General features: G+C 47.3%; 2 protein-coding genes and 1 long non-coding RNA gene across 8 annotated transcripts in view; 2 read left to right on the forward strand and 1 right to left on the reverse strand.

Annotated features, from left to right (window-relative positions):
* Window positions 1–4,195: 4,195 nt before the first annotated feature.
* On the reverse strand, window positions 4,196–9,648 carry COLCA2 (colorectal cancer associated 2). The gene is made up of 4 exons (XM_039350598.1): window positions 9,063–9,648; window positions 8,026–8,086; window positions 6,459–6,676; window positions 4,196–5,712 (listed from the first exon to the last, which is right to left on the reverse strand). Exons 1-4 carry the CDS (start codon window positions 9,090–9,092, stop codon window positions 5,362–5,364), a joined length of 660 nt encoding a protein of 219 aa, XP_039206532.1. The 5' UTR covers window positions 9,093–9,648; the 3' UTR covers window positions 4,196–5,361.
* LOC120311278 lies at window positions 7,598–10,920 on the forward strand. Of its 2 annotated transcripts, none has more exons than XR_005557570.1 (4): window positions 7,598–8,201; window positions 8,609–8,695; window positions 8,788–8,920; window positions 10,401–10,920. It is a non-coding gene; the product is annotated as an uncharacterized LOC120311278 (long non-coding RNA). The 2 variants fall into 2 exon arrangements; XR_005557571.1 differs by having other exon boundaries at window positions 7,604–8,201; window positions 10,566–10,920.
* A 1,658-nt stretch (window positions 10,921–12,578) lies between these two features.
* The window catches only part of LOC120311279 (histone H4 transcription factor), a 40,896-nt gene continuing 37,817 nt past the window's right edge, over window positions 12,579–15,657 (forward strand). For 2 of the 5 annotated variants that reach the window (XR_005557572.1, XM_039350599.1), the window contains exon 1: window positions 12,588–12,622. The gene's annotated coding sequence lies outside the window, so the exon portion shown is untranslated. Of the gene's footprint in view, window positions 12,623–15,657 lie in introns of all 5 variants that reach the window. The other 3 variants (XM_039350603.1, XM_039350602.1, XM_039350600.1) reach the window with 3 other exon arrangements.

Here is a 15,657-nt window from a genome sequence, read left to right on the forward strand (position 1 = left end):
ATCAACTACAAGTAATGCTCGACTTACAACAATTCGAAGTTACAACGGCACTGAAAAAGGTGATTTATGGCCATTTTTCACACTTTATGACCTTTGCAACTTTCCTGGGGTCACATAATCAAAATTCAGACGCTTGGCAATTGGTTCCTATTTATGACTGTTCTGAGAAGCAAAGTCAATGGGGAAACTAGATTCACTTAACAACCAGGTTGCTAACTTATCAATTGCAGTGATTTATTTAACAACTGAGACAAGAAAATGGGGCAAAGCTCACTTAACAAATGTCTCACTGAACAACAGAAATGTTGGGCTCAATCGTGGTCATAAGGCAAGAACTACCACTACATGTCAGTTCTCCCATCCAGCTTTTGCCTGGGGTTCAGCCATGCCCTGGCCACCTTTTTTGAAGATTTGCAGACTTTCACCTTTTGCAAATATTCGTTCCTGCTGAAGACAAGCCAACAGCCTTGCCTTTAACTGCTGGGCAAATACCAGCGCTAATCAGAGCCATTCAAAACAAAACAAAACACTGGACTTAAAGTGTATAAATATTTACTGTATTCTACTGGACTCAAAAAGTCCAGCAGTTTTAAGTGGGAGAGAAGTGACTTAGGAAAGCAAAATAATTTTGGGGGAAAAGTACCCTTCTCTTTGCCTAAGTCACATTTTGTAAGAGATTAAACTTAAAAAGACAGAAACAAATCTCCCGTGGGCAAGGATTTCTTCATTTTTTGAAAAGTTTGTCTTGCAAATCTTCCCCTTGACATTTGCAGTTAACCGTTGACCTTGAGGTCTCAGGAATGTGTGTGCTACCTGACCTTCCTTAATAGCTTGCTTAAAGTCCAGGTTGTCTGTGGATGACAGCTATAGATTATTCCCTCCAGGGGTGTTTATTTTCCCTCTCTCATGCATACCCATCCACGTGCACACACATTTTGGGGGTTATTTTTCTGGAGCCAAAGCATGGGGCAATTACTCATCTGCATCTGTCTGCATCTGCTTCTGATTATCTCCCTGGCTTTCTGATTGCACTGATAGGATCACCTGAAAATTGCAGTTTTATCTGGCTGGTGTCTCTGCAACACTCATTCCCCTTCAAGGAAAAGATATCTTTTGCTTTTCTTCTTCAAACAGAAGGATTGGGGTCATTTCTGAAGCCACGCCTGACCTTCAGAGCATGACCCGGGGCAACATTTTTGCTCTGCAGACACGAGAAAGAATGACCAGGAGGAAGTCTGCAATGTGCTGTGTCCTCATGGCACAACTGGGGCTGGTTTCCTGCTCTCCCCAGTCTCCTTCGCAGTGTTTGCAAACCAGAGACCAAATTTCCATAAATATGGTCTCCTATTAAAGTTATGGCACACAGGTTGGTGGGCAGGATTAGCTGGAGATGAAAGGAGCAAACATTTTAATCTCACAAGGCTTCACCACTTTAGTTCCATGTCCTTCAAGAAAGGATTCGGAATGGACATCAGACCTGCAACTCAAAGGACCACAAATTCAAGGCTATATTTATTAAAAATGAAAACAGCAGAAGTCCCATCCTTCTCTATCCAAATCTGTTCAAATTCAAGGGGCTAGGGAAATGGGAAAGAATTTGGAGGAAAAACAAAAGAGGGCATGAGGAACTGTTGGGAGCTGGTGGTCGTGAATGGCAGAAGAAGATACCATGCACCAGAGGTTCCTCAATTTTAACAATATATCTGATCACTGTTATAGGGAGTGATCCTTGGTTTCCCTCCTCTGTTTCAGCCACCCTGAATGTACTCACTAAAGGTGGAAGGGTGACCTGTGCTTTACAATCAGGTAAACAGTGGGAGCCATTGTTGAGGTCAACCTTTCTATTGCTGGGAAGGACCTTCTCTGTGTAACCCCCCAATATGACATCACTGCATTCCTGATGGGATGGGGGCTTTAAAAGACTTCACCTGCTCTGAATTAGGAGTCAGACTGGTGCTGGGTGCAGGCAAAGAAAAGGCTCATAAAGATTATCTGTCTGTTAAGGTGTGGCCTTTAGGACAGCAGCCGGGGACTGGGGCATCCATTGCTTCCAGGTGGGTTGCAGGTGGCCCAACACCTGGGACTGCCAGTTGGAGAGGGAAGGGTGGCTGGCCCCCAGCTGCTGCAAATTAAGGGAGAAGGGAGTAGGAGGTAAAACAATTAAATGTTTAATAAATAGATAACCTAGCTTTCGATGGCTGTATTGCTGCCATCATCATCAGGGTGTTAAAAGCCAGAGGGTGGGGGAGCTTGTTTATAAGCACAAACGCTCCTGCACAGGCTCGTAGACCTCGTTATGGGGCCCGGTCATTGATCCTCTCATCACTCATGTCAGAAGTATTTCTGAGTTCTAACGAGGTCTATGAGCCGTGTGCAGGCGCGTTTGTGCTTATAAACAAGCTCCCCCACCCTCTGGCTTTTAACACCCTGACAATGATGGCAGCAATACAGCCATCGAAAGCTAGGTTATCTATTTATTAAACATTTAATTGTTTTACCTCCTCAATTTTTAGGTTAATTTTATATATAAGACCACACATTGCTGCTCGAAGCACGAAGCTGAAAACACCAGCCTGAAGATGACGAATGGGACTTCGTCGAAACGTCGCCAAGACACTTCCAATTTTACGCGGGAGAAAACCCGAACAACCAAAGACCTACATACAAACACCCTGGCTGTCCAGTCTCTTCTTAAAAGTCTGCAGTAATGGAGCACCCACGATTTCTGGTAGCAAGTCATTCCACTGGTTGATTGTTCTCAGGAAATTTCTCCTTAATTCGAGGTTGCTTCTCTCCTAGATTAGTTTCCATCTGTTGCTCCTTGGTCCATAATTGTCAAAATTGAGAAACTCTGTCTTGACCAAGTGCTACTCTAGTGCCTTTGATCTGTCTGAGGTGTTCCCCATATGCTGCTTGGTTTAGCCATAGTTTATGACTAGAAACCACAATAGTCTACACCATGTTTGAACATTAAACCATGGCTTACAAAGCACAAAGGCTGGGTTGGTTACCAGTCTCAATGTGATTGCTTTCATTTTGTTGCACAATCTAATTTGACAAGCTGAGTATGGTTGTGCGAAGGTGCAGTGTTAAATTTGGTTAGTTTTAACTCTGGTGGGTCAGTAACCAGGCAAAGCAGGTTGTGTGAATGGAGAAAGGAATGTGAAGAGAGGCCAGTTGTGGGCCAGCCAAAATTGGTGACAAAAAGGACTTTTCTCCTGTCTTTCCCTACATATAAGCCACGTTCCTGGCTGTGAAATTAATTTTGGTTCAGGAATATTTGTGACTTCCTTGATTGGGCTGGTCCTTCTGGGAATAAAGAAAGAAATGAGTGAAGATGCTTAACAAGACTTTCGAAATCACTTTTTGTCAGGCTCAGGACATCCTTCTCCACGTTGTGATCCCCTCTTTTGCATGTTGCACTTCAGTTTCTGCCTGGCAAAGCTCTTGACGAAGGAGGGCCTCGGCAGCAGCGCCGACAGAGATTTTAGCAAAACAGGAAAACAGATTTTAAAAGCTCCTATTGAAAAGCTGGAACAAAATTGTAATCTTTGTCCCATATCCACCAGGAGTCACTGTTTTGCAGCCGGTGTTTTACAAAAAATGCACTGGAAAATAAAATATGCTATTCCCCCCGCCCCCAATGCATGTGAGAATAGATGTTGGCACAGAAACGCATGTCAGAAGCTGGCTTTGTCTTTCAATGCAGCAGAGGGAATGAATGTGATAAAGAGAAGCAGCTGTCACTGTTCTATCATCTCATCTTGCACCGTTATAAAATCACAGTGGCACCACAATCAAACCCTCACAATCATGTTGAAGGATCAGGAATTTTGAGTGGAATTTTTAGCTTAGAAATCCCAGTTTGCGGCAGAGCAAATAAGGCAGGATATAGAAAATTCCCCAGATCTCCTCTTAGCTCTGCCACTGATTTTTTTTTTTGAAATTATTTCTGTCACCACTCCTACCTCCTTTTCCTCCAAAGAATGAATGCTGATGGTCCTGGACTTACAATCCACAACTGAGCCCAACATTTCCGTTGCAAAGTGAGACAGTTGTTAAGTGAGTTTTGCCCCCTTTTACGACTTTCGTTGCCACAGTTGTTAAATGAATTGCTTCAGTTAGTAAATAGGGTGGTTAAGCTTTTTTTTGTCTTTCAAAGTGCTGTTTTTAAAAAAAATATTTTTACTGAACGTTTTCATAACAATAGTGAAGTTTATTAAAAGAAAGTAAATAGTAAAGTTACAAACTGAACTCAGAAAGAAGGACAAGTCGTGAAAAAGGAGAAAACAGATCAAATAAAACACACGTCTTCATTTAATGAAATCTTAAAACATACAGACTGATTACTTGGGAGAAGAAATATTGGCATGTGGTTCATAAGTTTGTTTGCTTCCTTAAGGAAACCCGACAGGAAAAAAAAACCTAAGGTGAATTCAACTTAGATGATTATCAGTTCGCTGGAAAAATATGCATACTTACTTGAACAGAGTGCAAGAATATACATGTCGCTTTTATGAGAGTGATCAAGTCAAGCACTGGGCATTTTGTTGGTAGAGGTATGCAAGCTTCCAGATCTCACAGAATTCTTCAATAGGGAGGCAATGAAATTTTCAGGGCTGGCCATTTTAAACGTACAAATAGTCCCCAGTGAATTTTCTCTCTATGGGTAAATATTATACTATTGTTGCTTCACACTCTGAAATCTTGCAGCAGTTATTCCTAGAGGATTAACTTTGTGGGGGTAAAAAAAAAAAATCACAATTGATTTATTGATTGTTCTTTAAAGTGCATTCTTAGCTCTTGGAAATGTGGCTCATATGGGCTTCCATTGATGGCATGGCAAACACCAGAATGGAGAAAATTGTCAAATAAGATGGTACTGGAAGGGCCAGGGTTGGAGTGCAGAGCACAACAAATTATACAAAATAAGAGGCAGTTTGCAAATGCACCCAACAGGTTGCAGAAATCAATTTCTCTTGGTACAGAATTTGGATATTTCATGGCAAATCTTAGTGAAGACAGGTTGTTTTAGCCCAAATCAAGGTTTAGAAGGATTCCTCACTTTCTACTCAACCCATTGATGAATTCCAGAAACCTCTAAATCAGGAGTGTCCATCCTTGGCTGCTCGAAGACTCGTGGACTTCATCTCCCGTGGCTGGCTGGGGAATTCTGGGAGTTGAAGTCCAGAAGTCTTCAGGTGGCCACGGTTGGAGACCCCTGCCCTAAAGCTTGCATCCTGCCCTTTCCATGTTGGTTGACCTGAGAAAGGTATCATTTGGAGCCCTTGGCAAACCCACAATGGGGGACCTGAGTCCAGAGAACTCCTGCATTCACAAGTGCGGGCGGCCGTCGCTAGGTTAACTGTAGCACAGGTCCCAACTCCTATCCTTCCAGACGTCATCTGTCACAGAGACCGAAGGGGCATAGTCTTTGCAATCCAGAGCGGCGTAGGGAAAGAATTCGGAAGCTCGAAAAGTGTCCAAGTGCTGGGAACCGCACGGGGTGCAGGAGCACGTCGATAGGCCGGAGGTGTGTGGGATGTGGTTTTGTGGCTGGCAGGTGCCTTCCTCTGGGGGCGAATACATGCAACTCGTGCCATCCAGAGCCGAGCAGCTGTAGCTGAGTGGGGCGAAAGGAGGCATCTGAGATGGGGAATAGCTGTAATCGAAGGCGCTGGAGGGATCAGAAACCTCGGGGGATCCGGAACCCTAAAACGAGAAAACGAGGATGAAGCACCGGGTCTTCCGTCTGCAAATTTCATTCTGAGTTCACAGGACGATCGTAGGCATGCTTGCTTGGAAGTAAGTAGGTAAGAAGTAAGAAATCGTGGGCGCTCCATCCCTGGAGATTTTTAAAAAGAGGCTACATGGTCACTTGTCTGAGATGGTATAGGTTCTCCTGCTTGAGCAGGGGGGCTGGACTAGAAGACCTCCAAGGTCCCTTCCAGCTCTATTCTATTCTACAGTTGGCTCCATAGGACTCCGGGAAGAGTGCACCAGGTAGTGCTAATCAGCTAAAGGAGGGGTGCCCAACCTTTGGCCAACTTGAAGACCTGTGGACTTCAAGTCCCGGAATTCCCCAGCCCGCATGGGCGGGCTGGGGAATTCTGGGAGTTGAAGTCCACAGGTCTTCAAGTTCCCTTGATTGGGTAACCCCATGGATAAAGCAAGAGAGCGCAATCGGAGTCCCTAGACTGCACATCGTCCTCAAGCAGGAAGGGACAGGTTTGCAAAAGTAAAACGGAGACCCCTACAAATGGATGGATTTGCTCCCTGTTGGCCAAGGGATTGCCTGCCGATTCTCTCAACTGCACCAGTTCTCCCCTGCTCTTTTAGACTCTTAGCCACCTGCCCCTCTTCTCTTTCACCAAAGCAGGCCTTTTCTCCTAGGGACCGGGGGATCCAGATTTGGGAAGCTCCCCCTTCGAATCTGTCGATACCAGAAACCCAAGTACCAGGCAGGTGAGGGCTGGCTGGAAGCTCTCAGGTGAGCAAGCCAGGTTGTCCTGTGCCAGGGTCAAGGGCACCTCCAGCAGTGGCTCAGCTTGAAGGCAAGAGTCCACCAGCTGCTCCAAATAATGGGGAATTTCCTCGCAGGAGCTCCCGTTCTGGAACTGCCAAGGTGGTAAACCGCCGGATAAGGAAGATTCAGGAGCCGTGTTGATGTAAGGAACTGAGAAAAGAAAACAAAGGGGAAGAACTCAGCTCTGCTGTGAAATAGAAGTTGGCAGAAACTTTAGCTAGCTTGGCCAATAACAAATACCCAGGAGAACATTGGCCCAGCAAAAATGTGCGTTAAAAAGACAGGTGGTTCTCGACTTACAATCCACAATTGTGAGACATTTGTTAAGTGAGTTTTGCCCCATTTTACCACCTAACTGAATCCCTGCAGTGGTTCAGTTAATCACACGGTTGTTAAGTGAATCTGACTTCCCCCATTGATTTGCCTTGACAGAAGGTCGCAAAAGGGGATCACATGACCCCAGGACATGGCGACCATCATAAATATGAGTCAGTGGCCAAGTGTCCGAATTTTGACCTCGTGGCCATGAGCATGCTTCAACGCTCCTGTGTGTGAAAAATGGTCATAAGTCCCTTTTTTTCAGTGCTGTTGTAACTTTGAACGGTCACTAAACAAACCATTGTAAGTCAAGGACGTATTACCTGTATGCCTGACAAAATATTTTTCAGGATGCCACTGAAGGGCTGAAGCAGGATTTGAAAATCCAAAAATTCAACGAGCCCATAGGATCTCCTACCTCAACTCTTATTCAAACTATATTTTTTCCTTCCTATTTCTGTTTTTCTCTCTTAAGAGAATCAATTCCCCCCCCCCTTATTCTGAGTTCCTCTAAAGAGCTCACAATTTGCTCTTTAGATTTGCTGCTTCTTAACTCAGCTGCTCACTTTCAATTGCTCAAGGTTTCTTTATCCTTTGGTAGCTTAAGGATTGGGAGAAAAGTGCCTGCTTTTCTGCCACTGAAAAACCTATTACATCCCGGAGAATTGTGTTGCGTTGATACGAGATATAAAAAGATTAATTTCTTTGGGATTTCTGGAAGAGAGAGAGAGAGAGAGAGGGAGGGAGGGAGGGAGAGAGAGAGGGAGGGAGGGGAATAACTGCAGGAGGGAAAAATAAAAGCAAGTATGGCTGGTTGTAAACAAACCGATCCCAAAATAAGTTAGCTTTGCAAGAAGAGGAAAAGGAAATGAATCCAGCCGGTGCCTTTAAATCCACTCCAGAAAAAGCACACCACAAATTCATCTGGATTTTTTTTCTTTTTTTCTTTTTAAAGCTTGTTTGCTCCCACCTACCTTCTCCACCCAGCCCGGATGCTCATCTGCACTTAGCAAGCTCCTGCCCAACGCGGATTGGCCATTTTCACAATTAAATGCCCCTGCCCAGCTGAAAGTCAGGATTCAAGAAGAAACTGGTAGGAATAGGTATAGAAAGCTCGGAAAAAGAAGGGACACGTGTTTGTGGGAGCTGGGGAGAGGAGAAGGGGGCTGTTTTGTACCAACCTGTGCAGGGAGGTGAAAAAGCCTCTCCAGCCTGGACGTTTCCGCTGCATTCTCCAAAAACCTGAGAATAAAAAAGGAACAAAGCAAAACAAATCTGGGGGTGTTTCTCTCCAATAATAAAACAGGGAAGGACTCGCGGCCCTCACCCCCTTCCTTCACGCCCTTACATGGCTGAGGTAAGTCCAGGATTCCTCTCCAAAAGTGGAGAATTTTTTGAGATGCTGTAAGGCAATTAATGAAAGTTCTTTCTTTATTGAGTGTATTTAATCTGGGGTCCTCCTCAATGTTATTCCTTGGCTAAATGTAATTTAGGGATGCCTGCTCCCCCAAAGCTTTGCAGCCTTTAAATGTAATGGATCTTCCATTGTCTATAAAACCTGCATCCTGAGAGGGCAGTTTGTGAAAAGGAAGGAAGGAAGGAAGGGAGGGAGGGAGGGAGGGAGGGAGGGAGGGAAATAGAGAAGGAGAAAGGAAAGGAAAGGAAAAAAATGCTAATGTATAAGTGAATCACATTTGGGCAAGATTTATTTGCAGCTGGAGTCTTGGGAATTGACCACCTTCTTCTGCTTGCTCATCTTGTTAGCAGCTTCTTTTACACAACATGCAACAACGAAGCTTTCAAACTCCTGTCATAATTGACTCAGACGCAAGGGCCTTGTGCTCCCAAGAGGTAATTTTCAAAAACTATTTCTGGGCCTATAGAAATTTCTCTTGAAATGCTTGCAGTGCCCCTCACAAGAATATTCCGCCTTTGCTTTTCAGCTCCTGTCCTTGCCAAGGCTGAAGGCCAAAGTCAAAGGAGACATACAGAAGAAAACACCTTCCCAGATGGGGAGCAGATGAGGAAGATACTGGAGGAGACCAGAATTTCTGTCCTGGCCAGGAGTTGCACTAGGTCAGAGTTTTTCAAACATGGCCCCTTTAAGGTATGTGGACTTCAACTCCCAGAATTCCCCAGCCAGCCATTCTGGGAATTCTGGATCTTGAAGTCCACACATTTTCAAGTTGCCAAGGTTGAGCAACATTGGAGTAGCTACCTCTTGAATCCTCTCTGATGTGCTTTCCATGGGAGAACAGGAGCAATTTTTTTCCTGGAACAAGGAACAGAAACAAACTGGTGTGTTACCAAAAAGGCTCCAAAAGGACCCAAAAGGTTTTGATGGCCGGTGATTTTTCCCTAGTTCATTCTCTCCTCCAGGTTTGCGCCCTGCCTTTCACACCGCTGGATTTTTCTACGTTCAGCGGCCAAATCTTGCACCTTGTACTCAGCCATAAGTCCTCTGAGGTTCAGTTTACCAAATAGGCTGGGATCCGTGCGGTACACTGAGTCACAAAGGGCTGGGAGACGGAACCCACCAAGGTGTAAATTCCATCCCCACCTTCCTGATGCGACCCACCCACCATTGTGACCAATCCAGAGGAAGGGAAAGGAGGGGAGGTTCACACACGCCCCAGATTCAAAAGAATGGAAACGGCCCTGGGTTTTCAAAGGGCCTTTTGAAACTCTCCTCCAAATGGGAAGACAAACAAAAGAAATGTAATCGGAGTTCTCTGGCAGGAGAACAAATGCTGCAGCCATGACCAGGGGCTGGACGGCTTCCCCCTTGGCGATGAGAGTAACAGGCAGGTTCTCCCGAGACCTTCCTTGGGGGGGGGGGGGGTTTAACAGATCCATGGAAAGCCGTGGGAAGGTTGCAGGTTGCAAGAGAAAGAAATGGCCACCTGCCACCTCTTCTTGGCCAGCTCCACCCGGGAGAACTTCTCCAGCACTCTGTTCTCTCTTTTCAGGGAGGGTTGGAAGCAAAATCTTGTTCATCAGGTTGTGTGGGATTTGGGAGAAAGCCAAGGAAGAACATTGAGGACTACCCCAAGCAGGGCTGGAGTTTGTGAAGTGGGGACTTTGTGAAGCATTGTGAGGCTCTTGGATTCTATTGGCCAGAAGCTGAAGAATAATGGAGGAAAAATGGCACTTTTTTTTATAGCCACCAAATAATTTCTTTGATGCATAGGAGGAGACAACTCATCCACTGATAAAAGAGAATCTCTCTAGTTCAGGGTTGAACTGTGGAGTCCTTGTTGCTCTCTGAGCTTGGTGGCTTCCTTGTAGATGTTTCATGAGCTAACTAGGTAACATCATCGGTGCTAGAAGGGAAGAGGAGAGCGAGGAGGAAGACTGTGGGTGGTCCCTGAGCTTCGTGGATTTCTTGCAGATGTTTCATGACCTATCTAGGTAACATCATCAGTGCTAGAAGAGATTGGGGTTTGCAGGGAGGAGGAGGGCGAGGAGGAGGAGGAGGTCGACAACAACGACTGTGGGATCTTTGTTGCTCTCTGAGCTTGGTTATTTTCTTGCTGACATTTCATGACCCAACTAGGCAACATCATCAGTGCTAATGTTGATGATAGCCCTGAAAATGGAACCAGGACCCCATAGCTGCTCTATTCAAATGGCTCATTTAATATCTAAACTTCAAGAGAGTTTAAAGGGAGATGCTTACAGCTTCAGCCACCGTGGCCTGTTTGGCTCTTCTCTGCTGCAGAAGTTCCTTCACGGTCATCTTCACTCGAACGCCTTGGTAGACCTTCGCCTTCCCTGAAAGGAGAGAGCAAAAAATGCCCCTTCGCAGACCCAGGACACTCGGAAGGGCCCTGGCCGGGCTGGGGTTTCAGCAGTGACTGGAATTCTCTGCCTTCTCCTAAGGGCAACATGTAAAGCATTGAAACAGCCAGCTGTGGCTTTTTTCAAGCCAAGAAGTGACAGCTTAGTATGGTGTGTGAAGACAACAGCTTTGACATCTTCTGACTTTGATCCAATGTTTAATAAACCACAGTTTATTAAATAAACCACACTTGGCAAGGTTTACCCATTATATTAAACCGGTGTTTTTCAAACTTGTCAACTTTAAGATGTGTACCTTCAACTCCCAGAATTCCCCATCCCTTTTTTCCCTCCCTCCCTTCCTCTCATTCCACCTTCCTTCCTTCCTTCCTTCCTTCCTTCCTTCCTTCCTTCCTTCCTCCCTCTCTCCCTCCTTCCTTCCTTCCTCTCTCTCATTCCCATCTCCTTCCTTCCTTCCTTTCATTCCCATCTCCTTCCTTCCTTCCTTCCTTCCTTCCTTCCTTCCTTCCTTCCTTCCTTCCTTCCTTCCTTCCTTCCTTCCTTCTTCACATTCTGTCTTTCCTGCATGAGCTCACAGCATGGGACCTCCGTTTAGTTCATCCCCAAAATAACACGTTGCAAAGAACAGCCAGCTGAGAAAATACAGCCCCAATTCATCCAGGGTGTGTCTAAAGTGAAGGGTGGATTTAAACCTGGATCCCTAAACAGAGGGAAACTCCAGACGCCCAACTGCTTCAAATGTTAGCGACACGATTTAGACACGAGAGACCAATTGAATTCTTTAAAAAAAGTTGCCAAGTTTTTTTTTAAAAGGAGCTTTTGTAGGGAGATTAAGATGAACTTGGCAGGATTATCTTATAGATCTCCACTCCCACCTTGCGTTTTTCCAGAGATCCCCAGCGGGCGCTTTGGAAAAGTCCCAGAGGAACATTTTTAGAACATATTTAACTTGTCTGCTTCAGAGCTCTGCTTTCTACTCAAGCTGACCCTTTAGGACAGGGGTCTTCAGACTTGGCCCTTTTATGACATGTGGACTTCAACTCCCAGAATTCCTCAGCCAGCATCATTTTTCACCAGCTTTGTCTCCCCCCAATAATTTTAGCTGCTCAATTCATCGTTTTGTATAAAAATGCTGCTGTTGCGATCCTATCCTTTCCCTAAGGATTCCAAACACAGGATGAGCTTTTTCACAGGAACAACCCCCATGGGTTCAATGACTTAATTCAACTTTCACTGCCTGGGGGGGGGATTAATTCTGTTAGACACACACACACACACACACACACACACACACACATTGTCTCACTTTAGACCTGCTCGGCTGTGTTGCATCTCTGCCAGTGCCAATTTCTTGCACAAATTGCACACACACACACACACACACACACGTTTCTGGATCCCTCAGAAACTTGGGGTGGGTGGGTGACAAGTTTCTTGCTTACCATTGATCTCTAACCCAGACTCAGTTAAGAACCATTTCAAAAGCATCCACTGTAATGTATAATCATGGGTATTTTAAGCTGTCCTCATGTTTTTTAGACCAGATTCCATCAAGGCGCCCTTTCCATTGTGACTTTATCTAGCACACATTCAACTAAAAACCTCAAAAATGGTATTCTTCAGCCTTTTCTGGGGGCTTAGACTTTGCCTAGTGCTTAGATCACCTGTGTCTCTAAACCCGCTTTCCGAAAACCGGCGCCCTTTTGAGCTCACCGCCCAGGATGGGCAATCTATGGTGGACCTCCGTGAGCTCTGCGGTGGCGGGGGAGGGGGCTCTAGGTTGTAGAAGCTTATTGGAAAGAGAGACTCCCCTTGGGGGTCTGTACCACCTGGGTTTCTTCCCCCCTCCAAGGCATCCTGGGAAGTGTAGTTTAGCCTCCTCTGTGCTTTCAGCCCCCCCCCCCCGCGTCCTGCGATTTGACGCCGGAGCGAGGAGGGTCCCGGACGCTTCTGGGTGGTGCAGCAGCGCCGGCCTTTGTGAGTGAATTGCACGCTCGGTTTTTTTTTTTGGGGGGGGGGGGAAGGCGCAAGGGAGGCGGCCGGCCGATCATTCCGCATCTGAGAGTGGAGGAGGAGGAGGAGGGAAGGCTGGGGTGAAAGGCTGGCCGTTTGGGGTGTCTCTGCATCCCCTCCAGGAATCGGACTATGCGGAGGGGGCCCCGGGGACTGGGTTGCAACCGGGCCGACGCCCCCGCGGTCCGCAAAACGCGTCCCGGAGGCTGCGGCGGGCGCAGGACTGGCAGCGGCATCGCCCAGACGGGGCCGGGGGTGGGAGGAGCGCAAGTCTTGGCCCCGCTCCTGCTTTGCGCTCCACGGTCCGAGGGCGCCGCGCTGCCTTCCCGAGCGGGCTGGGTGGGGCGGCGGGGGGGGGGCGAGCGGACGGGGCGAGCCGCGGCGCCGTCGGGCAGAGAGAAGCCAGCACCAAGCCGGCTGGAGAGCGCCCCGGGGCTGCGCGCGGAGGGTTGGCGCGTCTCTGGATGCCCCTCTCCGGCCGGCCCTGCTCGGGGGTGGCGGTGGGACCCCGCCTCGCTTTCCCCGGGGTCAAGGGGAAGGAAAGGCGCCGGAGGAGACCTCGCCCGCGAAGCAAGCTTTCTGGGGCGCAGCGCGCTCCTCGACTGCGCTTTCATCCTGCAAAGCGACCCCCGACGTCATCCCCCCCCCCCAGCCCATCTTCCCCCCGTCAGTTGCACTCCCAAACACGGCTCGCAGGTCCCCCGCCTGCCTTCCGCGCGCCTCTCCCGGCTTCCCTCAAGCTGCTCCAGAGCCAGGCGGGCGCAGACGGCGCAAAGCGCGCCCCGGAGGTCGTAAGAACGAGCCAGCAGCGCGCAGCCACTTTGCGCGCAGAGGTTTCGCTACGCGGCAGCGCCGCGGCTGGCCGTCAGAAGCATCGCACGGGAGAGGTGGGGGAGCCGGGGGAGCCGAGTCGGTTGGCGACGGGGGGGGGTCTCCCTTGAGCAGTCTCGCACCCCCCAAAAGGGAGGGGCGCATTCCCTCTCTTTTGCGCCCGACCAGCCGGTCTTTCCAAAGCTAGCATTTTTGGGGCCGCGAGATGGAAGTGCGCAATCCTTCTTTATCAAAATTGCAATTCGCTGGTTGGGGTTTTGGGGTACACACGCGCGCACACACACACACACACACACACACACACACACACACACACACACACACACACACACACGTTTTAAAAAAAAGACTTTGCAACCCACTTTGCGCATCCTGAAATGCCAGAAATTCAGTCTACGGTTTTGAAAAAAAAAAATGCACATTTTAACCAGACGGATTAAGAATTAGCCACATAACTTCACCGTGGTTTTTTCTCCCTTCTTCTTCTTCTTCTTCTTTTCCTTTCCCCCCAAAGAGTGCTTTCAACAACCATCTTTGGAGTAGCCACATTCCAGAGCATTCACAGCTGGGAACGTCAGTGTTCCCGGTGTAGCCCTGGCGCAACGGCATTGTGTGTGTGTGTGTGTGTGTGTGTGTGTGTGTGTGTGTGTGGATTTTATGTATATGAGTTTACACCGGATTTGGTTTAACATGCATGCCCTTAAAAATATTCTACTTCGTTGCTCTGTGAATTTGGGAATCCTTCACTCTCTTTTCCCTTTCTTTCCCTTCTTTTTCCCTTTTGTAAAAAATCTTTTGAAGGCAAGCAGTCCCAAAAGGCGTGCGAGAGAAGGACTCGGACCCCACACCCCAAAACCCACCAAAGATTCAATTCTGACTTACCTGACATTCTTCAGGAACAGAGAATGGAGCAATTGGCTTTCCACCCCCAACAGTGTTGTGTGGACCAAATCAAGGACACTCAGCTGGGCTCCCTAAAGCTGAAGGAAAACATGCAAGAAAACAGGAATTTTTGGATTAAAAAAGAATTCTAAAGCCTTGGTGCAGCTCTTGACTGGGAGACAAACAATATTAATCTTTTATACCTACAGATATAAGTTTGAATTTTTCTCCCCACAAGCCAAGTATTTAAAACCTCTAGAATCCATTGATTTGACAATCAAGGATTGCGCGATAGTTTCAATTTGAATATTCAAAGGCTTCAGAAAATGGACTCTCTTGGAGGAAAACCCAGCATAGCCCCATCTAGGACAGGGTCTGGGGGAACAAGATCCACCGGCCCCGTCTTCCTGGGACCCCCCTTTGGGGCTCCTGTCCAGCTTTTTAGCTCCCTGGCCCTAAACGAGGGAGGTGCCCCCAAAGAGAACCCACAGTTTTGCAGATGCCAAATTCTAGGCCATCCCTGCCACTTCCCTGGCCCCCGTCACCTGATGATGCTTCCCTGCAATATTTTGGGGAGACCTTGGAATCGGGGTGCATTGGGGGGCTGCCTGATGCATTTGTGGACAAAGAGGGCCTAAAAGGGGGTGTGGCGTGGCCAGGAAAATAGCACTGAGTCCTGCAAGCAATGACTGTGGGTGAATGGGGGACCTTGTTCCGTGAGTTTTGGGGTCTTCGATGTGTCCCCCAGTTTCTGACTTACTCCCCCCCTTCTTTTCCGCAATGTGGGTGTGATTTTAAGCTTCTCCTTTGCAACAGCTACTCCGATTTGCATTGTGGGAAGCTTTGTGTCTTCAAAAGGTGGTTATTTCCACCTGCCCCCCCCCTCCCTTGCTCTGGCCTTGCAATCACAGGCAAGGCAGGCAGAGGTTGATTTGAACTCCAGAGGAAATTTCTAAATTTTGAATCTGGATTCTTTCATGCCATTTCCTCCCATCCCTTCCTTAGAAGGAACCCGGGGACAGCTGAGTCAACGAAAAACCTAGCCTGCGTTGTTAATGATCTACTATGAATATAATTTGGCCATTGTTCCCGATTCAATTTTTGTTTTGTTGCAAAATAAGGCTTTGACAAATATTCCCGACTGGAGATAAAGAGACGGTGCATTGCTGAATTTATGACGTGATTTCTTTTTGGCCAGAGTTTATCCTCCCTGAGCATCTTTTCCATGTTGAAATATTCTGTTCTCCTTCCATTTTTTTTATTAAAAAAACTGTGCATAATCTGAA

This window comes from Crotalus tigris, unplaced genomic scaffold, assembly GCF_016545835.1.
Source record: "Crotalus tigris isolate CLP2741 ecotype Arizona unplaced genomic scaffold, ASM1654583v1 scf7180000018340.3345759, whole genome shotgun sequence".
NCBI classification, from domain to species: domain Eukaryota; kingdom Metazoa; phylum Chordata; class Lepidosauria; order Squamata; family Viperidae; genus Crotalus; species Crotalus tigris.

What these genes read in the sequence shown, in the direction of transcription:
- COLCA2 (XM_039350598.1), bottom strand. Translation starts at nt 9,092, where the DNA reads ATGGAAAGCACATCAGAGAGGATTCAAGAG. An exon ending in CATCAGAGAGGATTCAAGAG is followed by an intron (nt 8,087 to 9,062) that starts GTAGCTACTCCA and finishes TTTTATTCTCAG; the next exon opens with GTTTTTGGAGAATGCAGCGG. An exon ending in AGCCAGCCCTCACCTGCCTG is followed by an intron (nt 5,713 to 6,458) that starts GTACTTGGGTTT and finishes TTCTCGTTTTAG; the next exon opens with GGTTCCGGATCCCCCGAGGT.